This window comes from Triticum aestivum, chromosome 6B, assembly GCF_018294505.1.
Source record: "Triticum aestivum cultivar Chinese Spring chromosome 6B, IWGSC CS RefSeq v2.1, whole genome shotgun sequence".
Classification (NCBI taxonomy): domain Eukaryota; kingdom Viridiplantae; phylum Streptophyta; class Magnoliopsida; order Poales; family Poaceae; genus Triticum; species Triticum aestivum.
This window is the reverse complement of record NC_057810.1, coordinates 242,605,035-242,629,308: the sequence shown is the minus strand read 5'-3', so window position 1 is coordinate 242,629,308 and position 24,274 is coordinate 242,605,035. Positions and strand designations below refer to the sequence as shown.

The 24,274-nt window shown below is 42.8% G+C and overlaps 2 protein-coding genes across 3 annotated transcripts; one reads left to right on the top strand and one right to left on the bottom strand.

Moving 5' to 3' along the window:
• Nucleotides 1-10,169: 10,169 nt before the first annotated feature.
• On the top strand, nucleotides 10,170-16,547 carry LOC123136789 (uncharacterized). Its single transcript, XM_044556292.1, has 3 exons — nucleotides 10,170-10,501; nucleotides 13,982-14,343; nucleotides 14,413-16,547. Exons 2-3 carry the CDS (start codon nucleotides 14,024-14,026, stop codon nucleotides 16,253-16,255), a joined length of 2,163 nt encoding a protein of 720 aa, XP_044412227.1. The 5' UTR covers nucleotides 10,170-10,501; nucleotides 13,982-14,023; the 3' UTR covers nucleotides 16,256-16,547.
• Nucleotides 16,548-17,999: 1,452 nt separating this feature from the next.
• On the bottom strand, nucleotides 18,000-24,066 carry LOC123136788 (uncharacterized). 2 transcript variants are annotated; one of them, XM_044556291.1, is made up of 7 exons: nucleotides 23,970-24,066; nucleotides 21,038-21,286; nucleotides 20,788-20,953; nucleotides 20,453-20,675; nucleotides 19,613-19,842; nucleotides 19,298-19,546; nucleotides 18,000-18,323 (listed from the first exon to the last, which is right to left on the bottom strand). In XM_044556291.1, exons 1-6 carry the CDS (start codon nucleotides 23,984-23,986, stop codon nucleotides 19,310-19,312), a joined length of 1,122 nt encoding a protein of 373 aa, XP_044412226.1. In that variant the 5' UTR covers nucleotides 23,987-24,066; the 3' UTR covers nucleotides 18,000-18,323; nucleotides 19,298-19,309. The 2 variants fall into 2 exon arrangements, with proteins under 2 accessions (XP_044412226.1, XP_044412225.1); XM_044556290.1 differs by lacking the exon at nucleotides 23,970-24,066 and adding an exon at nucleotides 21,739-22,076.
• Between the last annotated feature and the right edge of the window lie 208 nt (nucleotides 24,067-24,274).

The window sequence follows — 24,274 nt, the reverse complement described above, 5'->3', positions numbered from 1 at the left end:
TCTACAACATCCGATCAAGATCGTAGCTGAGGTACAAGCTACTCGTCGAAGTCCACGAGAACACTAGTAAGACCGAAGTCTCCGCTGCAAAAACATAAATAAAGCACCATGAGTACAAAGGTACTCAGCAAGACTTACATCAGATCCTATCATACATGCATTTGTATCAAGAGGGTAATGTGGGGTTTAGTTGCAGCAAGCCAGCTTTGACTCTGTGGCTATCCTGTTCTACGACTACCAGAACTTCTTTGAGGTGATATGGCGCATACGAGTCCACTAATCACCACACAATACACTACTATGGATTCATTCCCGTCTCCCTACGAGAAGTCCATCCATAGAACTCACACTTGTCTTGAGCATTTTATAGTATCCACTTTAAGTTATCTATGTACCATGTAAGCATCCAAGAAGTCCATATCCGCGGACCCGGCTATTCGAATAGATCATGTTAACCCTGCAGGGGTGTACTTCTTCACACACGCTCTCGCCACTTACCGCCATGTACACGTCATGTATCTCGGCAACCTTCAAGCGGAAGCCTGGCGAGGGTGTCGGCCACGACCTGACTAACCACACAAGACTCTAGTCCAGGTTTATCGCCTATTCGGGTTCTATCCGCAAGGAGATCCGGCCGGGGTGTCGCTCACGGCCCCAAACAATGTGAACAGGGTTCCCAAGCCCACCTCGCCAGATGGATCTACGCTTGGTACACCGTGCCACTTGTGCCTAGTCTGTCCCAAGCCCACCTGGCCGGGTGCCACTTGGTAGACTACTAACACTACCTACAAACACCAGAAACTAGTTGCAACTCCTGGACAGAGATCAAGTTGGTTAATAAGCCGAGAGGGGTCGAGTTACCGGAACCCAATGTGTGGTAGTATCGAGTCATTGGACGACATACACAGAACTCGGTGCTTAAGGACGGTTCCAGTGAGACAACCCACCATGTACTCCTACATGGCCTCTCACCGCTACCTTTACCAAATCATGTTCACACACTTCACTCTCAGCATCAGAACATATCGTAACACTCCAATTCATTCCCAATGAATCAGACCTGACACAACTCTAAGCAATAGCAGGCATGGCATGGTAGGAACACAACATGGCTCAATCAACTCCTACACATGCTAGTGGGTTTCAACTATTTACTGTGGCAATGACAGGTCATGCAGAGGAATGGGTTCAACTACCGCAGCACAAAGTAGCAGATGAATCGTTGTTGTCCTAATGCAATAACTGAGAGCAGGAGCGAGAGGGTAGGATTGTATCGGAATGAACAAGGGGGTTTGCTTGCCTGGCAGATCAACAAGGGAGGCACTGCTTCGTAGACAGGTACTCTCGAGCACTCTTCGGAGCAGGACCTATCGAGAAGGAACGGTGCCAACAATCAAAACACAAGCATATGCAACAATATGATGCATGATCATGGCATATAGATGTGATGCTGTTTGAGCTAATGCAGCTAGCATTCATTTGCTTGAAGTCCATTTGAATCAAGAATTCAAATGCAACTCCAAGCTAAGTCTTTATAAATGCCATTTATGTGTTTTCACCTATACAGTATGTATAAGTTGGTTTGTCATGCATGAAACTAGTACAGATGGAAAGATTGCATTTTTCTGATAATTTTTCATATGTAAGTTATTTCAATCTGAGCTACGGTTGAATTTCTATGAATTTTTGAAGTTTTGAACATTTTCTGGAATTTCCTGTTTTAAAATAATTCCCGAAAATAAATAATTGCGTCAGCATGACGGCAGCGTGATGTCAGCAAATCAACGTGGCTGACCAGGTCAAACCTGACGTGCGGGGTCCACACGTCAGTGACTAACTAACTAATTTAAGTTAATTAGTGTTAAACTACTGCTAACTAAAATGTCAATGAAGTTAATTAAACTTAATTAAAAACTAAACTAGGATTAGCTGGGGCCTGGGCCCACTTGTCAGCGACCCAGGGGAGGTCAAACCCCTGGTCAACAGGGCCTAACCAGCCGGCGGCTCGTCGCCGGTGGCAACAGACGCGGCGGAGGGCTCGGGTTCGCTCTCCCGGCGACCATTTGGGCGGCGGAGACCATCTGCGAGGAGCCCAGGCTCGTGTGCATCCAATGGGACACACGGGAGACCGTGGGGGTGCCGGAGCTCGCCAGAGCAGAGCTCGCGGCGGCGGCCGGAGTTCGGCGGCTTGCGGGCGCGGCGTTGCGGTGCACGGCAGTGGATGCGGAGGGCTCCTACGGCCTCCTGGCGTCACCAGGAACACGGTGACGCGCGCGGGTGTGGCTGGCTCGGGCTCTGGCCACCGTGGCACCATGGCCGGCGGCGAGGAGCTTGCGGGCATGGTGGTTGAGCTAGATAGACGGGGCAAACGAGCACGGGGAAGAGGGGGAAACGAAGTAGAGCTCACGGCGGATCCAGCGAAGGCGTCAGCGAGCTCGGGGAAGACCTGGTGACGGCGAATCGACGGCGGCGGACGGCGGAGCCCGAGGAGGAAGACGATGGCGATGGCGGCGATGGAGGCCGTCCGGAGGTGCGTGGCTCGACGAGGAGGTAGTCGGCGACGTGGCGGAGCTCGTGGACTCTACGGAGGGGCGAGGGGAGGCCAGTGGCTACGGTGGTGCTCGTCGGTGGCGGCGGTGGCGTTCGGTCCAGCGCGAGAGAGAGAGAGAGAGCAGAGGAGAGGGGAACACGGGGGAGAGTGAGAGGGGGTCGGGGCGGCGCGTGGCGACGTCCGGGGCGTCCAGGGCGACGAGAGGGGGAAGCAGGAGGTGGCGGGGAACGTGGCCCCGGCCGGACGCGTGGCCGCGTGCGCCGGCGCGTGCCCCTGTCCTCCTGGCGCGAGGAAGGGGACGATTGGCACGTCCAGCTGGCTGGGCCGGCCTGCTGGGCCGCTGGGCCAGGCCAGGCCGCACAGTGCCCGGCCGCGGGTGAGTCCAGGTAGGTTTTTCCTTTTTTTATCTTTTCTATTTTCTGACATTTGTTTTGATTTAATAATAATACTAAATCATTTTATTTCCTTATGCCAATTTTTATAGAAGCTAGTTATATTATTCCAGAGCTCCTTAATAAATGACATAATTTTTGGACATATAATATATATAACATTTATATATCCAATGCAAATAATTATGCATTAATTCCATATGCCCAAAATATATACTTATGAGCTCCTAAAAATATTGGTTTGATTTTTACCTCTGTCCAATATTTTCAGAGAGCAACATGAGCATTTTCTTGGACCTTTTTGGAGCACTTTTTGTTTGGGCCATTTTAGAGATGATTCTGAGGGTTTCTCAAATCCTCATTTCAATTTTAAATGAAATTTAAACATGATGCACACATGACTAGCTAGCCTTGAGCATACCAGAACTAGGGATGTGACAGATTGGGCTTGGGAGGGGTGCGCCCTCCACCTGGCCGCCTCCTCCTCTCTCCCACTATGGCCCAATAAGGCCCATATACTTCCCGGGGGGTCCGGTAACCTCCAGGTACTCCGGTATATGCCCGAACTCACCCGGAACTATTCCAATGTCCAAACATAGGCTTCCAATATATCAATCTTCATGTCTTGACCATTTTGAGACTCTCTCGTCATGTCTGTGATTACATCCGGGACTCCGAACTACCTTCGGTACATCAAAAAACGTAAACTCATAATACCAATCGTCATCGGACGTTAAGCGTGCGGACCCCACGGGTTCGAGAACTATGTAGACATGACCGAGACACGTCTCCGGTCAATAACCAATAGCGGAACCTGTATGCTCATATTGGTTCCTACATATTCTATGAAGATCTTTATCGGTCAAACCGCATAACAACATACGTTGTTCCCTTTGTCATCGGTATGTTAGTTGCCCAAGATTCGATCGTCGGTATCTCAATACCTAGTTTAATCTTGTTACCGGCAAGTCTCTTTACTCATTCCGTAATACTTCATCCCAGAACTAACTCATTAGTCACAATGCTTGCAAGGCTTATAGTGATGAGTATTACCGAGAGGGCCCAGAGATACCTCTCCGAAACACGGAGTGACAAATCCTAATCTCGATCTATGCCAACCCAACAAACACCTTCGGAGACACCTGTAGAGCACCTTTATAATCACCCTTTTACGTTGTGACGTTTGGTAGCACACAAAGTGTTCCTCTGGTATTCGGGAGTTGCATAATCTCATAGTCTGAGGAACTTGTATAAGTCATGAAGAAAGCAGTAGCAATGAAACTAACACGATCATAATGCTAAGCTAACGGATGGGTCATGTCCATCACAGCATTCTCCTAATGATGCGATCCCATTCATCAAATGACAACACATGTCTATGGTTAGGAAACATAACCATCTTTGATTAACGAGCTAGTCAAGTAGAGGCATACTAGGGACTATAGGTTTTGTCTATGTATTCACACATGTGCTAAGTTTCCGGTTAATACAATTCTAGCATGAATAATAAACATTTATCATTAATTAAGAAAATAAATAATAACTTTATTATTACCTCTAGGGCATATTTCCTTCAACAAGAAGTAGATGATGATCAGATGAACACGGACCACACTAGGGAACCCGTCGGTGATGAATTCATCAATCGCAAACAGTTGTATACTAGCAGGCATTTGCCCACAACACACACGACTTATTCCATCACAAACAGGTAGGATGGATCAACTATATGCCACGTATCGCACATTGTCAAAAAGTAATGCGGTAGACCTTTTTTAACATGTGTTAAAAAACAAGGACCTTGAGGTTAATTTAACTGATGGGATGGATCACAGAGGTCATTTAATTTGACCTATATGACCCATCCTATCAGTTAATTTAACATCAAGACAACTTCCCATCTAGTCACCCATCTGATGGCTGCTCCAGCCTGATCACACTTAACTTGAGAGCTCTTTTAGATGAGATATTGGTGGAGCAACTAGTCCTTGCTGATATAGGATGCCTCTTCGCATCCTTATTGCATACCCGGATGACCCGTCGCCCAATGGCCAATAGATGTTGTGTAGACAGAGCATATCACATACATCTTATTAGAAGCAATCGTCTGTGTTATTATCGGTCTTCGCACACATTTCTGATTACAGATATGTTTGTCGCGTATCACACACATCTTGTTATATTGAACCATTTATGTTCTCTTGTCTCAACACAAATAGTTCATCCGAGTGAACCGCATGCCGTATATCGCACACACCCTGATCTGGCTGACCGTTTCTTTTGTGTTGCCTAATCACAAACAGTTCATCCGAGTGAATCGTATGTTGTATATCGCACACACCTTAATTTGGCTGCTCGTTTCTTTTGTTCCTCCTCATCGCAAACAGTTAATTGAACTGAATAGTATGTCCTACATCGCACACACAACTAAAATTTGAACCGTGTTTGATGCATCCGTCATCGTAAACATTTTGCACCTTTTTGGCATTTTTTTACACCACCGTTTGTGATTATTGCATCGCACATAGTTTCGTCGAAGGGTTTCTGATCATAGTGTCGCGTTAGCAGCATCCTGTAGTAGTGTAGGGACACTATTGTCATACTTGTGCATTGAATGTAGCTAATATTTGAGTGTGTTTCATGAATGGATCAACGATCGAGCATAAAGGTCTAGGGATAACTTTCTTTAGCATTAATATTTTGAAAGACATGGTTGCTTGTTAGTATGCTTGAGTATTGATGTCTTCATGTCGAATTATAGACTATTGCTTTGAATCATTCAAGTCCAAATGCCCATGCTACAAAAGAAAGAGTATATGATGAATATGATAGGTAGCATTCCACATCAAAATTCCATTCTCAATTGCTACTTTATCATGATGAGTTTTATGAAAAAGTGTTGTTGTTATAATGCTAGGAAAGTGACTGAAATTATCATTGATCAAATCTATACACTATGTTAGCATTCACACTTCATAAATTATTTCTTTTATCATTTACCTACTCGAGGACAAGTAGGAATTAAGCTTGGAGATGCCGATGCGTCTCCAACGTATCTATAATTTATGAAGTATTCATGCCATGTTACAAAATTTTTATATGGTTTTGATATGATTTGCATGGAACTAACCCAGACTGACGTTGTTTTCAGCAGAACTATCGTGGTGTTGTTTTTTGTGTAGAAATCAAAGTTCTCCAAATGGAGCAAAACTTTTTGACGGTTTTTTGGAAGAAAAGAGGCACTAGAAGCTTCGTGGGAGGACCAGAAGGTGAAGGAGGCGAGCACAAGACACCTGGGCGCTCCACGAGGCCTAGGCACGCCCAGGTGGGTTATGCCCACCTCGAGGCCCATCTTCGCGTGAAAACGACGCTGAAAAATCCTATAAATACAGAAACCCCCAGAAATAACCCTAGATCAAAAGTTCCCCCACCGCAAGCTCCGTATCCACGAAAAACCAATCTGGACCCTGTTCCGGCACCCTGCCGAAGGGGGATATCATCACCAGAGGCCATCTTCATCATCCCGGCAGCCACCATGATGAGGAGGGAGTAGTCCACCCTCAAGGCCGATGGTTTGTACAAGTAGCTATGTGTTTAATTTCTCTCTGTGTGTGTTCTTGAGATGGCACGATCTTGATGTATCGCGGGCTTTGTTAATATAGTTGGATCATATAGTGTTTCTCCTCTCTATCTTGTTGTGATGAATTAAGTTTTCCCTTTGAGATTTCATTCTTATCGGATTGAATATTTTTATGGATTTGAGAGCACTTGATATATGTCTTGCATATGAATACTCGTGGTGATAATGGGGTATTATATTGATTCACTTGGTATATGTTTTGGCACTCAACTCGCGGATTCCCGAGGTGACATTGGGGTAATCTATGCATAGGGGTTGATGCACGTTTTCATCCTACTTTCTCCGGTAGAAATCTTGAGGCACTCTTTGAGGTTCTTTGTGTTGGATTGAGTATTATGAATCTGAATTTGTTTTCGTGTTATTTTAGTACGAACTCTTGGGCAGATCGATCAGAAAGGATAACTTGGGGTTATCTTAGTACGAACTCTTGGATAGATCGATCGGAAGGGTGTTATCTTAGTACGAACTCTTGGAAAGATTGATCAGAAATAATAATTTTGAGGTGGTTTCGTACCCTACAAACAAATTCTTCTTATGTTCTTCGCTAGATAGGAATTTTGGAGTGATTCTTCATCGCATGTTGAGGGATGGTTATATGATCCAATTAGATTAGCATTGGTGAGAGATTGCACTAGCGAAAGTACGGACCCTAGGCTTCATTTTCAAGCATTGCAATATCGTTTGTGCTCACTTTTGCTGCTCGTTACCTTGTTGTTTTTTTCTTTGTTCCTATTACAAAAATCGATGTCTACTATCATTACTACAGTTGTATCACCATCACTTCATCGAACTAGTGCACATATACAAATTACCATTGTATTTGGTGTGTTGTGGACACAAGAGACTCTTTGTTATTTGGTTGCAGGGTTGTTTGAAAGAGACCATCTTCATCCTACGCCTCCCATAGATTGATAAACCTTAGGTCATCCACTTGAAGAAAAATTGCTACTGTCCTACAAAACTCTGCACTTGGAGCCCCAACACTAATCTACAAGAATAATTTGTGTAGTAGACATCAGTGGTAATCTGCTGCATATTTGAACACGAGCGGTTTTTTTAGAAAAATACTGGCATGATATCTTAAGTACACAAAAATTGGCACCTGGGCTCAAGATGGACAGAGATGGACAGGTTCTCATTTTCTTAAATCCAGATAGGTCAGAATACGACCTTCATAAAAGGATTCAAATTTTGTATGAAAAAGATTTATTTTCTTTTTGTTTTGTTTAGGTTAGCTGTTTTGTTCTCATTCTCATGTATATCTGGATTATGACTTCACAAAACGAGCTATGTTTTTCTAGGCAAAAAAAGATTATGAATGACTCATTTTTAACCTTGTGTCACCTGTTTATATTGTTTTTCCTATAATATCATATCCAAATTGACCTTCTGATCTTTGAAAGGTGTGAAATAAATAATACTGAATTTGCCATATACAATACATCAGAAGAGTATATAAGAACTAAAAAGTAGATACCATGCGATGATCCGAGTGAGACACAATTCCCCGCCCATCTATCAATTCATTAAATAAATATTGTTAATTAACGCTACTTGAAGCAACGATGCGTCCATCCCATTGCTTTGATAATCCCAGTGGGGTATTTCTTCCCAGTGTATTATGTATCGATGGCTATTTAAGGATTGGTTTTGCGGATGCATTTCTGTAATTGTTCCTGAATCTTGATTGTATTCTTAGGCTTAGTTTGTGATTGTGATGATTGCTATAGCCGGGCAAAATAGAGCGTGTCATTCTGTCTAGTATATATCAAATATCGAAACAATGATATGCTGGGATAACATAAAAATCCAATGCATAAACGTGACACAAGAATGCTAGTTATATACTTGTCTTTGTATGATTTTAGATATTTATAACATTCATACAATAATTCTTTTTGTACCATGTTTTAAGCATGATTGTAACTGAAATCCACGTACATTTTTTTATTACTAGGGTACAAGTATAAGATATTGTGATGAACGTAAAACCCCAGTTAGTTCAAAAAGATTGTTTCATATTTTTTTTGAACAAATTCAATTAGTTTTTCTCCTAATAACAATACAAACAAAGACAACAAGGCAAAAAAAATGCATCCACATCGTTCTAAAAGAGTGAAATCTCCGTTTGTTTGGAAAAAAAATCTTACTAAACAAGACAAAGTTACACTTGTGAAGAATATACATGAGTGGAAATTAAATTTGAAAGATAGAAATATCATATCTACATGATTAATGAAAGAAAGCGACTAGATTGCCTTTGTTAAAAATGGCTCAAGTGTCTTTGCAAGGGAAATCAATCATTGCAACTTTATTCATTGGTTATAATGTTACATGGTTTGCTACTCACACTAATATTAGATCGGGTGGATCATGCAACCACATGTTGGCGGGTGATGCAACAAAATTGCTAGATAAGAATGTGCAACTTGACTAGCTTCCCTTGGGGCATTCTTCATAGCTTGCAGCTGCAACACCAATGAAATTCTTACCATTATGCATAGTCTCTCTACTACCTCCACACACCTACAATTGATTATTAGTCTGCATCCTTAGTCTTGAAAAGAGCAGATAGCCGCCCCTCAAGACCCTTGCTTCTTGCATGACGGTCGAATTAACATAGTGTATAGACGCTATGAATTTTCTAGGATCATTATAAGTGTTGCATTAGCACCCCACTCTCATCATTGTTATCGAAAGCTAGATCCACATCTAGTTTTACATAGTTCTTGGGTGGCCTTCTCCTAGCCACATCTGAATCCCTTCTGTCTTCTATGTATCTATAGCGTAATGAGACACAAGGCATAATGGATTGTATTGAGCGAACTAGAGCTTGAATTGGTTTAGCTCGAACACTATTGGACGCCAATACCACCACTATTTTTTGAGATCCACATATTCCATCATGCGAACCAATGTATACGTATTTGTGGATCTTTATCTCTTCATGAGTATTGGGACATGCCTAAAGCAAGGAAAAAAACTTTTTTTGGCTTTGTTAAAAATTGCACAAGATATTAGTATACTGAGAAAACAACGAGAATGAAGTACTATATAGAAAGCTTCAGGCGAATGTTACAGAAAGAGAAGCGATGTTAGGGCATCCACAATGTTTGATTTTACTGCCTCTATGGCCGCCTCCATGCCTTTAGAGGCCGGCCCCATACACTACAACTGTCTGCCTCTAGGCAAAAACGTCTGTCATCTCCTCCAACCGAAGAGGCAGCCTCTAAGCCTTTTCTTTGATTAAAATATTCTCACGGGCCTACTTGTCATTAAGATGATCAAGTTCATGCACAGTTCTGATCAGGAGACACAAGTACAAAATAGAATTATTTAGTTCTTTTTAAGGGGTACAGAAATATTTAGTGTCATGGTTGGGCTATACATTGCATGTCTTTTTTTATCAAGTTTAGAGGCGGGTATATGGGCCCCATCTTAGAGGTAGAGCTGCCTCCAAACACACTGTTGGTGCTCTTATGCTCCTTCTTAGCCCATGATAGCCTACAAGGACTCAACTGTAATTATCTAGCCCAATTTCAGCCCAGAGGAGAAGGACAAGATTGTAATTCCATCTTTGCAGAAAGGACCTGCTATTTTTCCCAGTCTAGGGTGCGCGTGAGCACGAGCCCAAATCGGTGCCCAAACCCTAGCCGCACGGCCAGATCGTCGGCGTCTCCCGTAGCCCCGCCCCACCCGCCGGCTTCCCCGCTCGACTCGGCCTCGCTTCTCACGTGCCGGTTCGGTAACCCTAGCGCGGCGCCGGCGGCCGGCGTGCGGGGCAGCAGGCTTCGGCGCCGCGTGGGCCGTTGGGGCAAGCTGCAGTTGCGAGGTGCGTGTCGGCGTCAAGTTCAAGCGAGCAGTGGGGCAGTGTCAGGCGGAGCGGCAGCATCAGTGAAGCTCAAGTTCAAGCTAAAGGTTTGATAACAGGATCGACTGACTGATTCTTCCATTCCGAGTCTTTTATTTTCTTTATTATCCTCGGGTGATCTTTACAGCAATGTGGATCTCTCCACCGACCAAGGAAGAGGTAGCCAAAGCAACGATTGTATAATTCCAGGGAATTTGTGATTAAAAACGGCTCCTGGGATCATAAGGTCGCAGGGTCGCAGCCAATAGTGTTGTGGTCGCTCATGAGCTTCCCACTGTAATGGCCACGGTTGACAAGATACTCCAGTGTTTTAACATATGTCTTTTTTTATCAGATATTCACTTGGTAGGAATTCCTTTCATAGAAAGTTCATTGCTTTGTGCTCCCGGAGTCTGTAATAAGTAGGCTGGCTTGTGGTATTTGGCACCCTGCTTCTCAGCGTTGCAGCCGCTTGTGGATGGTAGTTTTTTTTTCTTTCCTTGTTTTTAGCTTAGAGTTGATGCTGGTGACATTTGTCCTTCGGGTTGAGATGCACTGGACGTGTTGCTCCCTAGAATCTCTAGTCCGTCTCGGTAGCTTGTGAACCTTGGGTTTCTTTAATGGAAATCGGAAGGGGGAGACCCTTCTTTTATAAAAAAAAAGGTTATTGCTTCATGTATGTTTAATAAGGCCCCTAAATTTCTGTCCTGTTTCATGTGAATTTTAAATTGTACATGATACGTAGCAATGTGTTTTTACTAATGGTGAATTATTAATCCATTCCACCCCACCCAGATGGTTGCAATTGTGCAAAGTACTGAACCATCGGATACTTGGTATGTCTGTCAACCAAAAGTAATTTGTAAGAAGCTCAGGGCTGAAGATAATAAAATATATTTCCTTACCAGTCATAGGCTTGCATATTGTGAGGTAGGGGAATGCTGGTACCATGCATGGGAAACATTTAATAGATTAGAGATTGTACCTAAGCCCTTCAAGCACCATTAGTTTACTATTTGCAGCCAAGTCCAAGTTGATCGAAACTAGCTAGGGACTGCATATCTGAAAAGTTAAATTTGTTGGGAGGGTCCTGTATTGGTAAAGTGCTATATCGTACTTGTGAAGCACTCGATAATTGAATTTGCTCTTAATTATTAACCAACCAAACTGTAATACAATTAATTAGGATAAACTGTCTTAAGGGCAGCCCTAGTGCTCCAGCCTGGACTGTGTCATCATACTTACCATGTAGGATTTTATCTGACGTGGAGGGGTAATTAAAGGAGAGAGAAAGGGAGATTGTATCCTCAACACGGTGCAACTCTTTTCGGCGAAACCGAGGCATAATAATATGCATCTTGATCCGGTGTGCCCTATTCTCTCACCCTCAAGCCTTTCTGCTCCATGACTCTGCCACCATTTGCTCCTCGGGGTCGCCTTGCTTGTGGCCACCACTAGTAGCCGATGTTTTCCCTTTGGCCCAAGATGCGGCGTCGTCTCCCCTCCACCCCAAGCCGCTGCATTCGTCACATCGTCGTCCCGAGCGACCATCGTCTTGCATCTCATCACCCAAGCTGCCACCGTGCGGCCACCAGTTTTGCCGCTTGCCTGCTCGAGTAGCTCCTTGCAGACGACGCTCGATCCCGGGAACAAGCCGTAGGCACTGCCATCCAGGACATTCTCCGTCCGCAACCCTCCTTTACGCACTCCTTTAGATATCTAAGCTCGGCGGTTGTTGGAGCCGGGCTCCTTCACTGGCCGACACCTAGAGCTCCTTGTCAATCAGTGGTGCTACAGGCAGTGGCGGAGCTTCTTTGACAAAATAGTGGGCCTACGCCCAGTTTTGCTGCAAAATAGTGAGCCTAAGAGGAAAACTGGGCCACGAGAAAAAAACTTGGGCTATGCTCTAGTTTGGCCTGTCCAGCCCTTGACTGTAGCTTTGCCGCTGCCTGCAGTGGCGTTTAGGGCTGTGCAGGTAGCCGCATTTTGGGCGACAAGCTGGTCATCGACGCGCTCCTTGCCGATCTCACTGAAGTCAATTTGGACCTCATCTCTTACCATGAGTCAAGTGCATACGACTAGTTACATTTCATTGCTCTTCTTGGAATGGAAGCAGAGTGGAGTCATTTGTGGACCATCGGTTCATTTGTTCAATTGATTTTGCAGATTCTCTGTTTGGTATCAGCAATCATGAATTTGCAGAAGCTGCTTTTAGAATTTAGATATTTTAGTGTGCACAGTTGTATGATTTGGAAAGGTGTGTTACAAATGCTTAATGCTTTCTCTGAAATGTTCGCAGATGGTTCCGTGAAATCTAACAAGATCTATCTGAGTGATTCCATATTTTTAAGAGAATCATGTTTGGATGATATTTTTGGAAAACCATATCGGGCGTTTCAGTTGTCAATTTGTTCCAGAGCTGTAGATGAATAAGCATCGTGAGAGCGTGCAATTTTCAGTTAATTTTTCTTGTTATGGTTACTTGCGTAATTGGGCAACTCATTTTTTAGTAATTAGGCTCGACGTGTGGCTGGTTTCACACCACAAACAGACCACAAAGTTGAGATGATAATATTAATCACAAACCAAGTTAAATAGATGTAACATTCAAGATGCAAACCACTCTAGTAGATGTATCTAAGCACCTATTGAAAGTATGAGATACAGCTTTAGATTCCTAAACCTGGGATGTACATTAGTTCACTGTTGTTTTATCATCTGTTTGTGGTTGTAACTCAAGCTCTGCTTTCTCAATGGAAAGAATTGCAAATGTCACTTTGCGTTTTCTCGAAAAAAAAATTAGATTCCTGGGACTGCCCTAAAGCTAATAGCCCTAAAGATTGATTATTTTCTTATTTGTTTTGAATGTTCAAACAATATGGAAGTTTGTCAAACTCACTTAAATCAATGCTCGATTTTCTATACCATGCAGACTATTTTTCTATTATTTTTAGTTGGCTCTTTTGATAACCTGCTATTTCTGTCTCATATTTTTCTAAACAATCTGCTTGGTGCAGCGGTAAAGCTGTTGCCTTGTGACCATGAGGTCACGGGTTCGAGTCCTGGAAACAGCCTCTTGCAGAGATGCAGGGAAAGGCTGCGTACAAAAGACCCAAAGTGGTCGGATCCTTCGCTGGACCCTGCGCAAGCGGGAGCTACGTGCATCGGGCTGCCCCTTTTATTTTTCTTAACAATCTACAACTGGAGTTTGATGAGCAAGTTTATCACTGGGCAATACTCAGCACAACTATTTCTTGAACTTGAAGCCTTTTCTTTTAACGGGTTAAATACATACCAACTGAGCAAAAAGGAAAATTGAAACTGCCATAATTGGCTCCCAGTGTAGGCTAACTAGGTTGCCTTTGGCATCGAGGTGGATTATGATGATCCGACATTCCTAACTAGCTCTTGCCTAATTTTTCATTTGGCTATCATACATTTTTCTGCTCTCGTGGCTATTTTCCCACATCAGATTTTAAAATAAGTTAAGCATGATTCAGCAATCACAAACAAATCCTTATTAAGTGTAAATCTTATGAATTTTGCAGATCATCTCAGGGATCTTTGGATTGGCTATATCATCTTAAGCCATGGGGAGCAGACAAATTGTCGCTGTTCTTCAACTAGGTGGAGTATTCACAACTGATGATGATGGGCATATGACCTATTCTGGCGGAGAGGCACATGCGATGCTTGTGAAAAGTGGTTGGACTTTTAAAGCGTTTAAACATGAGATATCTTCAACACTCAATAACCTCAAGCTTGATTCCTATGCATTCAAATACTTCCTTCCTAAAAATAATAAGACTTTGATTTCAATTTCCAATGACAAAGACCTTAAGCGCATGGTTGAATTCCATGCGGACTCGGAGACAACAGACATCTACGTCATTAAGAAGGTTGACAACAGGTAACCTTCTGACTGATATAAATATCCCTCTTAAGCGTATTTTAAAAGTGACATGAGATATATTTACAGGGTAAAGAGCTCTGTAGCAGACTCCAGTGCTCCTGCAGATTCTGCTATAATAGAGACTACTCCAGATGGATCTAAGCGGCAAAAGATATGTGCAAGTTGGGAGAACACAATCACTGGAGTTGGCCAAGTATTTGAGGGTCCAAAGGAATTTCGTGATGCGTTGCACAAGTATGCCATTGCACATAGGTTTCATTACAGATTTGTCAAGAATGACTCTTCTCGTGTCACTGTGGAATGTACTGATGAAGGATGTCCCTGGCGCATACATGCTTCCAAATCTTCTGCAAATCAGGAGTTCATGATCAAGAAAGTGGTTGGGAGCCATACATGTGAATCAGAGACAGTCAAAAGTAATCGTCTAGCTTCTCAAAAATGGGTTGCTAGTGTTATCAAGGAAAAATTACGTGACAGTCCAAACTACAGGCCAAGAGATATTGCAAATGATCTCCAGCGTGAATACGGACTAAGCCTGAACTATTCTCAAGCTTGGCGAGGCAAATTAATAGCTCGAAAAGAACTTTACAGTCCACATGAAGAGGCATGTAATCAGTTACCTTGGTTTCGTGATAGAATTTTCGCAACAAACCCTGGGAGTATGGCAACAGTAGAGGCATTGGAAGGTTCAAAGTTCCGCTTCTTTGTTGCATTCCATGCCTCCCTTCATGGTTTTGAGAATGGTTGCAGGCCTCTTCTCTTTCTTGACCTGATAACTGTGAAACCAAATAAGCATTGGAAACTATTAGGTGCTACTTCTGTTGATGGTGAAGGTGATGTGTTCCCCGTTGCATTATCTGTAGTGGATGACGAGAGTCAAGAAAATTGGCATTGGTTTCTTGAACAGCTAAAGGCATCGTTGCCTATGCCTGGAGACATAACATTCATATCAAATGGCAGAAGTGGTCTGTGGGATGATGTTTCTCTAATATTTCCAGATAGTTATCATGGATACAATGTCAACTTTTTCATTGAAGAATTTAAAACAAAATTGGATGACAGCTGGAGTGAAGAAGTAAAAGATATAATGGTCGAGCATCTTAAGGATGCCATATATTCGTGCAGAGTTGATGAATTCAATCATTATCTTGATCTCATCAAAGCTGAGTCTGATAAGCTTGCTGAATGGCTTTTGGAGACTAAACCTGAGCGGTGGTCAGATGCGTTATTCAAAGGGTCACGTCTTGGCCAATACACATGCAATATTTCCGAGACAATTGCAGAGTGGATCCCCAACAGATATGAGCTCCCTGTAGTGCAGCTGCTTGATACAATCAGATGCAACCTGATGGAGATGATCTATACACGCAGGGAATCTTCCAATACATGGTCAGAAGTATTAACACCATCAGCGAATCAGAAACTTCAGGAAGAGATGAACAAAGCTCTTTCACTCAGTGTTGTTTGCTCAACTGAAAATGATGGAAACAATAATGTGTTCGAAGTATGTGATGGTTCGGTCTATACAGTCAACATTGATACATGGGAGTGCACCTGCAGAAAGTGGCATGTGTCTGGGATTCCTTGCTGTCATGCCATCGCTGTGTTTGAGCAAACTGATCAGAATCCAGTCGAGTACTGTGCCAAGTATTTCAGAAGAGATTACTACCGCATGACTTACGCCATGTCAATCAACCCGATACCTGATGTCATTGTACCTCCTGCATCAACTGACCTAACGCAGAGCATGGGATTGCAACCATGCCCCATTCTAGCCCGCCGCCAAGTTGGCCGACCAAAGGAAAAGCCAGCTGATCCTCGTATTGCAATTAAAAGGGCGGTGCGCTGCAGCAGGTGCAAGGGCTATGGGCACAACAAAGCAACTTGCAAAGTCCCTCTCACAACATAAGTTGTACTTGCTGTTATCAGTTCTCAGAATGTACATTATGTTGATAGTTGCTTTCCTTCTCCTTAATGAACTCTAGTGGTACCTTTATGTGAAGATTTTCATCGTTCATCTGACAATGTGCAGAACATTACCTTGTCTGTGTGGATCATAGCCCGAAACGTGTTGTACTGCTGCTGTGCGTTATCATTGAATATTTAGAAACATTTCCTAGTAGGCGGCATGGGGAAAGATTTTGAAGGTTGTTTGAACTGAATAACTGATGCACACTGTTATATCTATCTCCCTTTGTTCCCCCAGGCCCGGGCCTGATTTACATGGTTGTTTTTGCCACCAAAAAGCTGTTCGTTACGTTTCCTTTTGGTGACCTGATGCAAATCATTCTCTTATCACAAGAGGGGTGGGTTTTGAGCAGTAATTCAAGTTATATGCTCCCTCCATCCGATAATATAAGAGCGTTTTACACTAGTGATGGAGGGAGTAATATCTTGGGATTCATATATATAAGAGGCAATTTATGTAGCACTAACATCACCACAGTATAAACTAAACTGGTTCTTCAAGAATCATCCCTTCTATGCAAAAATCGTCATCTGTTGTGGAATTCGCTTCAGTCTTTCACTGGGCCGAATTTTTTACTCTCCAGCAATAGCTCTAAGCGGGAAAACCGTCAAGTCATATGTGCAAAAGTTTTCTTGGCGGCGAATTTCAGGAAGAAATATTTTCTCCAAAATAAACAAATATTGTGGAACAGGGAAAATGCCATTGCGCAAAGTGCAATCTTACGCAGTTTGTGACTTGATTGGGAGATTTTCAAAGTAAACGTGTTCTGCAACATCTAAACCATTTTTCTATTTCTCGCTCATTGTGGGAGATGCACAACCATCGAGCCCATGACGGTCGAATTAAGGTTTGAGAAGTGTCCCTAACACTAGGTGGACAGAGCAATTTTTTTCCTCCAGACTTCACCGACGAGCCCTTGGATGTGCCTCCCCTATGCTTGACGCTCTGGCGGCTGGTGGCGGGAGTGGAATCTCGGTGCCTCTGCTCCGCTTAGTATTTTAGATTCACCCTTTGATATCACACTTCCAATCAAAATTTGTACGAGATTGGCGTTCGAAGAATAAAACATGGTTTGATATAGAAACTTTAAGTGGGTATCAAATAAACTGGAATGAACGGTATAATCCACTAGGTAACAAACCATATTTTATATGCAGCCATTTGCTTGAAACTAATATAATCTGTCATCTAGAGGACGCTTCTTGGGGCTTGTTGAACTGGGGCTGAGCACGCCAACAAACAGCTGCTAAAGGTTAGTGACGAGAATGTGGATTATGTGATCATATTTGAAAATTGATGGATGTCAACGCTGTCAACAATGTGGATTATGTGATCTAGAGAGAATATGTGAAACTTGATGGATGGCAACGCTGTCAACAAGGAGGCAGGTAGATGGCCACTGGACGGATCAAATGCAGTTTTTCAGACAGTAGAAATTTCATTATGGACTGAAAGGATCTATTGGTTGAGTGGATGTCAACTAACAAGATCATAACTTCTGGATTAGAAACTTCATCTACAACTGATAAAATTGAAAAGTGCATTTGATTCCAGTACCATCACAATAGAAAATTGGACCAAACTTTCCTACAGCTACCTACATGTTCAACAACACAACTACGTACGCCAAGTCCAAAGTAATTGATCAAATGCATTTTTTTCAAAAAGTAGAAATCACATTATGGACTGAAAGGATTTATTGGTTGAGTATATTTCAACATACAAGATCACAACTTCTGGATTACAAACTTCATCTACAACTGATAAAATTGGGAAGTGCATCCGATTCCAGTACCATAGCAATATAAAATCCGACCAAACTTTATCATACATGCTACCAATACAGCGACAACATTCCAAATGATGATGCACGACGAGTTCAATCCTTCTCAAAAGATACTGGAAATTAAAAAAAACAGCAATTATGATAGAAAGTGTGGCAACAAACTACATTCCCATAGATTGCTATGCTGTCTTCGCCATGTAGATGTAGTCAAGTCCATGAGACCTGAACCAGAATATGTAATGAGATTAATGGTCAAAAGATATATCAACTAACCTATAAAAGACATATATGCCAAGCAAAATCAACTTTGCTGGATGATTCAAGTTCCAAAAATAGTGTAACAATATCAAGGAGAGCTATGAAGGAAACAACTCATCAATTGGAATTTCATTTCTGTCAATTTGGCAGGATGGCAGAAATTATAAAATGACACATCGAGAGCATATAGAATGCATCGTCCTTTGCTAAACTTGAAATGAAAAAAGCCTTATAAGAGTATGAGAGCATTTGTAGTTGAACGATCATGAATGACACGAGCACTGGCGGAGCTACAGCAAGGCCAAAGTGGAGGTAGCCCGCCCATGATCTCTATCTTTTTTCTTTCACATACGACATCGGTAGCCCATAAGCCTAGTCTACTAGCAGTGGGAGATTCGCACGACACCAACCATGGAGCAGTAATTATGGACACAAGGAGCAGCCTAGCAGCAGCGGCACAGCAAGCACCAGTGGCCACTAGCTGGCCAGCATCATATATCAAACAGCCAAGGGCGAGCACCGGCTGCATATATCCGCTGATTTAGTTAAAATATTAGTGAGGGCAGTCTTATGTCCAATGAAGTAGCACGATTCATCGTAATTTTGGAAAATAAATGTTCACTTGTTTGTCTGGCCCGCCCAACTATTTTTGCGTAGCTCCGCCACTGGACACGAGTGTTTGAATGTCCAGAGAATTTGGGAACAATTGTTCTTATACACTTGATAAATATGTCAATACCATGCAAATCCACAAAGTGATAAGAAAAGAACAAGTTTACAAAATTGAATCAAGGCACTAGTTGATCAACTAAATATTCATTAAACATGCAGGAAACATGGAACGGCGTAGATTGTAACAATACTATAATGCTTGAACCTAATGAACCACTGAGTACTGAAACAAATATTACCGAAGTCAAATCAAATTTATCTAATACCTGAGGGGATACTCAAAACAACACCCCACGCCTAGCAGGTACAACGTACTTCACGCTTCCCTGGTGATCCTCTCGCTTGGCCAAACCAGCATCCTCTCCTCTCTTGGTCAAATCAGCACCCTCTCCTCTCTTGGCCAAACCAGCACTCTCTCGTCCCTTGGCCAAACCAGCATCCTCTTGTCCCTTGGCCAAACCAGCAGGCATTCTTGCACCATCCACTTTTGCTTGAATAGGAGAATCAGCAGGGCACTGAAAGCGAACAATAACACTTCAGTACCATTACTAACAAATACCAACCACAAGATAAAACATTACCTCATATATATATCTTATCTTAGCCTCCTCCTTCGCCAACATAGCCTTCTCAAACTCCAACCAATCCTGCTTATTCCGGATGTATACAGGTACATCCGGTTGCAAGAAAGGAATATGATTGATACCACGACATTGAATGGCCGGGGTAGAGTGGCCACCTTTGTATTTATCAGCATCAACAGGGTGCTTCAAATCATACTCCCCGTACTTCGTACAACCTGAGCATCCGCCTTAGGCAAAAGAAAGACATGTAGACAGTCACTACATATTTAGATATAAAATGTAGTAAAGCTAAGGACCAGTGGATGAGATGAAGGGCAACCAAAAGGCTAACCAAATTAATGTGACCTAAAACTCTATAAAGAACTTAATCTAAGGTAAAAGGAATACCATTGATTTGTCATTTAATTACCAAATAACTAGCCAGGAGAAAGAAAACATGTGTAGACGATCACTATATGGCTGGGCATGAACTAGCATAGATATTAAAACTGTAGTAAAGCTCAAGGAAAGTGGATGAGATGAACAGAAACATGACACAAGGGGCAACCAAACAGGTCGGCCAAATAAATGTGATCCCAAATTGAGCAGAACATATCTAAGGTGGAAGAAATACCATTAATTTGTCATTTGATTACCAAAAAATAACCAACCAAGCAAAATAAAAGCATGTGCAGAAAGTGACTACATATGGCTGCGAATGAACTAGCTTAGACATTAAAACTATAGTAAAGCTCAAGGACAATGGATGAGATGAAGGGAAACATGACACAAGGGGCAAACAAACAAATGTGACCCCAAATTGTATGAACAGAACTTAATCTAAGGTGGAAGAAATACCATTGTCAATAGGTTTAACCATACAGAAACAATTGAGCATGTATTCTTCATTTTCGCCTTCTATTCGTGTGATTTCACCAAAGAATAGATTGTCGACGTGAAAACCATCATCTCCTTTGGTTTTTGCAGTCAAATTGATATGATAGAATTTGTTAATAAGGCCGCCCTCCTTCTCGTAAATTTGTCGGGAGCACACAACATTATCAAGTTCATATGCAAGATTCTAAAAAGGAGGCATGGATTGTATCAGCAATTAGTACATGAACAGAAGACGACCAATACAAGCCTGGTAATAGGACAAAGAGTGAGGGCGGGAGGAGGGAGAGAGATCAAACCCCCAAAAGATGGTGGTCTTCATTGTATTTATCCAGTAAAGCTTGAACCAATAGGTTCATATTCCTACGCCCGGGATTGCCTTCGAACGACTTCTTCCTTGTGCCATCAGGCCAGTAAAGGCGATGTCGCACTGCAACCTCCGCCGACGATAGCCCATCTCTGCACCTGGTTGAGGTTAGAACACACTATATGTTAGTAGATTGTAATTTCTGAAATGCAGAAATCCATGGCAAAGTTGAGAAAAAACACATTATTGGAGAGCGCAGGCCATCAAGATGGCTTTTGATAGCCTTTTCAGTTTCCTCCAAGCTCCGGAATGGCCCCCCCAGATGAGGATACGTGTGGTAAGAACCCCCCAGATCTATTCTGATGAAAAACTGTATATGCCAACCAGGAGGTTTACGAGCCGAGATGAGTGGAGACGAGTGTGTTGACATTGGTGAGACATCATGAGTTACCACCTCTGCCTGCTTGGAGGATGAGGAAAGGTACTCACACCTGAAAAGGAACATGGTCAGAAGGTTAGTAGACAACAAATTTTAATAGCTGGGGATGAATAATTCATATAATAGATGTTTTTGCAGATGCCACATGCTCACGTCTGAGGTGGAACACAAGGTTGATGAGTTGAAGAACAACTAGAGAAAGAAAAAAATGGTTTATTCTTTATTCTTTACATATATACGAGAACCCTTCATCCCCTTAGACTCATATTTTGTTTCCTAGTAATAATTAACTAACCATCTAGTGCAGGAATATAGCCGCCAGCATAGCAGAGACAAGTGGTAGAAAGCCAGTGGATCATGATTAAGATAGTATAGTTGAGGATTGCACACTACTTAACTAGTGTAACTGGAAATGTTTGCCTTGGCTTTTTTAACAAAAAGTTGGGGTTTGGCTATGTTGCTTGAGAGGCAGTCGAGAGAGGGACGGGTCGATAAAGGTCATACGGAGCGGGCGACTTCCATGCGTGCATCTGGTATGCTTGGTCTCGAGTGGTGGAGGTCGGAGTAGTCGCCGGCTGCCGTCGGGAAGAGCCACCAGACAAGAGCGTTGCCTAGTCCGGGCGACGGGGCGACTTCTCTATAGAGATCACCATGCCTGTGGTGTCCTCGGGCCGGCATGGAGCGGCGGCGAGGTCTATGGTTTAGAGGATGTTTTTATTGATCTAGGTTTTGTAGATCGGGTTTGCTGGGGAGGCGATGGGAAATGGGGAAAGAAAGAAGCTTTCCTGTGGTGGAGACGCGAGGGGAACAAGAACAGGGAGCGAGTACGGTACTCCGTCCAGAAATACCTAGTACACCTGATATATGGTACTCCCTCCGTCCCATTATATAAAAACGTTTTTTACACTATACTAGTGTGAAAAACGCTCTTATATTATGAGACGGAGGAAGTAGTTCAAAGTTGCGACATTTATTTTATATCAAACAAAGTAATAACTAAAAATTTAAAAGTTTAGAAGCTTTTTTAGAATAAACTTGATTTTTTTGCATTATTATATAATTTTTTAGGATAAAAACCAGTGTCGACTTCTGGGAAAAAATATATTTACAAGTATAGATTCACATTATTTTGACCGGATTTTTTTTAAGAAGTCGATCGGGTTTTTCTCTTTGTGGATTTTTTATACAAGTACAATGAAAGGTCAAGTTTATTTAAAAAAAACTCAGATTTTTTATATTTGTTATTTAATTGCTGTTTCTTTTCATATAGGGTGTATATTATACGGAAAAAACTTACATTCAGACGACCGATCTCGCGCGCGCATCCGGGGGCTCCATGTCCGTTGGATCGCTGTTGATCAGACGGATGAGAACGGCCCCACTTTCCGCATCACGCGCGTTCGTTTTCCGAAACAGAGCTATTGTTTCAGGATAAGCATCCGTGCAACTGGCCTCCGTTGACTCGTGTCTCTGGTAGGGCGACGCTTCTGGATTTGGGAGGGCGTCGGCGTTCGGCGACCGGGGCATATCCAATGTGGTGGCGAGGGCGACGGGTTCGGCGGTGGTCGACGTCGACTCCAGCAGGTATGGATCGGAGACCCCCTCCCGCATTTATGGGCGACCACCGTCCTGACACCACCAACACTAGACACAGCCACATCACAACACCTTACACTCCACGAACACTCCAAGTTTCTGCAACAACAACGTTGTTGCGGAACGGCGACAGCGAAGGCTGTGCGAGGCGGCTGGAGATGTTATTGCTATTTTTATAGCAAGGGTCTTGTTACAGAAAATTAGGCGCGGTGTGAGATTTTTTTAATTTTTTTGCAACAAGGGTCTTGTTGCAGAAAATTAGAGAATAAGAGTTTTTGCAACAGGGGACTTGTTGCAGAAAAATAGAGAAAAGGAGTTTTTGCAACAAAGCTCTTGTTGCCGGAAATTAGAGATGAGAAAGTTTCGCAACAAAGCTCTTGTTGCAGGAAATTAGAGAAGAGGAGGTTTTGCAACTGCTTCTTTTTTTTAGGAAGCTCGCTCCTTGTCTTCGGTGGCTTTTTCTCTGTGTGTGTGTGAGGGGGGGGGGGTCCTCTCTAAACCATAACATGGTGATGCATGGAGGTAGTGAGCTTTGTGTTCTGGCATATCAATTTATTTGAATATGGCAACTTTATGTTATTGTGATGAATTTTGTTTTGGCTAGTTCAGTTTTTTATGGAGTTGAAATATTTCGTCGATGTTGCGCCGAAGATATTGTCATTCGACGACACTGTATTTGTAGGGGATTAACTCCGACCCAAGTACATTCATCGGGCATGGCTTCCCATCTATTTGACGGGGACTCGAATGACTTTCAACAGTCTTTATAGGTAATCAAGTTCTTGTAAGTTGTGTGGTCCAACTGCGGTATCTTTGCCGAAGTTTTAGAAATGTTTCATCTTGCAAAGATAGATACCACGGAGAAGCTATCTGTAAGAGATTTTATTGAAAATTTTAGTTATAGGAGTTACCTTGTAATTTCTTGGATCTTGGATACAAATCATTGTGCCTATAATGTTTACGAGTATGAATATATTTATAGGTGTTTAAAAGAACAAGTACTATTTCTTTGACTAAAAAAACAAAAAAAAACAATAGAGCGTTTCACAATCTAAGACATCTGGTCCTGATGATAGTGTTAGTGATCGTCTCGAGATAAAGAAAAAATCACGACGAGAGAACGTTCGAGAGAGACGTACCCTGTAAGCAGCGACATGCTGGGTTTTTTTTTTCGCTTTCGCCGTGACGTTTAGGGTCGATCACCGGCCGGTCTGAGGCTAATATGCTGGCTTCGTGGCCGTGCTAGGCTGCTAGCGCGTAGCACCCCCTTTATAACGCGCAGAAAACAGCGGACCACGACTCGGACATGGAAACAAAGAGCAGACCATGAGTCGGACTTTATTTGAGAGAGAGAACCATGAGTCGGACTTGGAAACGTTGTGCGACAAGTATATCGCGAGCATCAATCCGCGGACGAATCCGGACGTGTCCGCTGACAGTGATA

Excerpts from the sequence above, each read along its gene's own strand:
- LOC123136789 (XM_044556292.1), top strand. The coding sequence starts at position 14,024 with ATGGGGAGCAGACAAATTGTCGCTGTTCTTCAACTAGGTGGAGTATTC. Across the intron at positions 14,344-14,412 it reads ATTAAGAAGGTTGACAACAG|GGTAAAGAGCTCTGTAGCAG; the intron begins GTAACCTTCTGA and ends ATATATTTACAG.
- LOC123136788 (XM_044556290.1), bottom strand. The coding sequence starts at position 21,764 with ATGCACGCATGGAAGTCGCCCGCTCC. Across the intron at positions 20,676-20,787 it reads AAGACCACCATCTTTTGGGG|AATCTTGCATATGAACTTGA; the intron begins GTTTGATCTCTC and ends CCTCCTTTTTAG. Across the intron at positions 19,843-20,452 it reads GGTTAAACCTATTGACAATG|GCGGATGCTCAGGTTGTACG; the intron begins GTATTTCTTCCA and ends CTTTTGCCTAAG.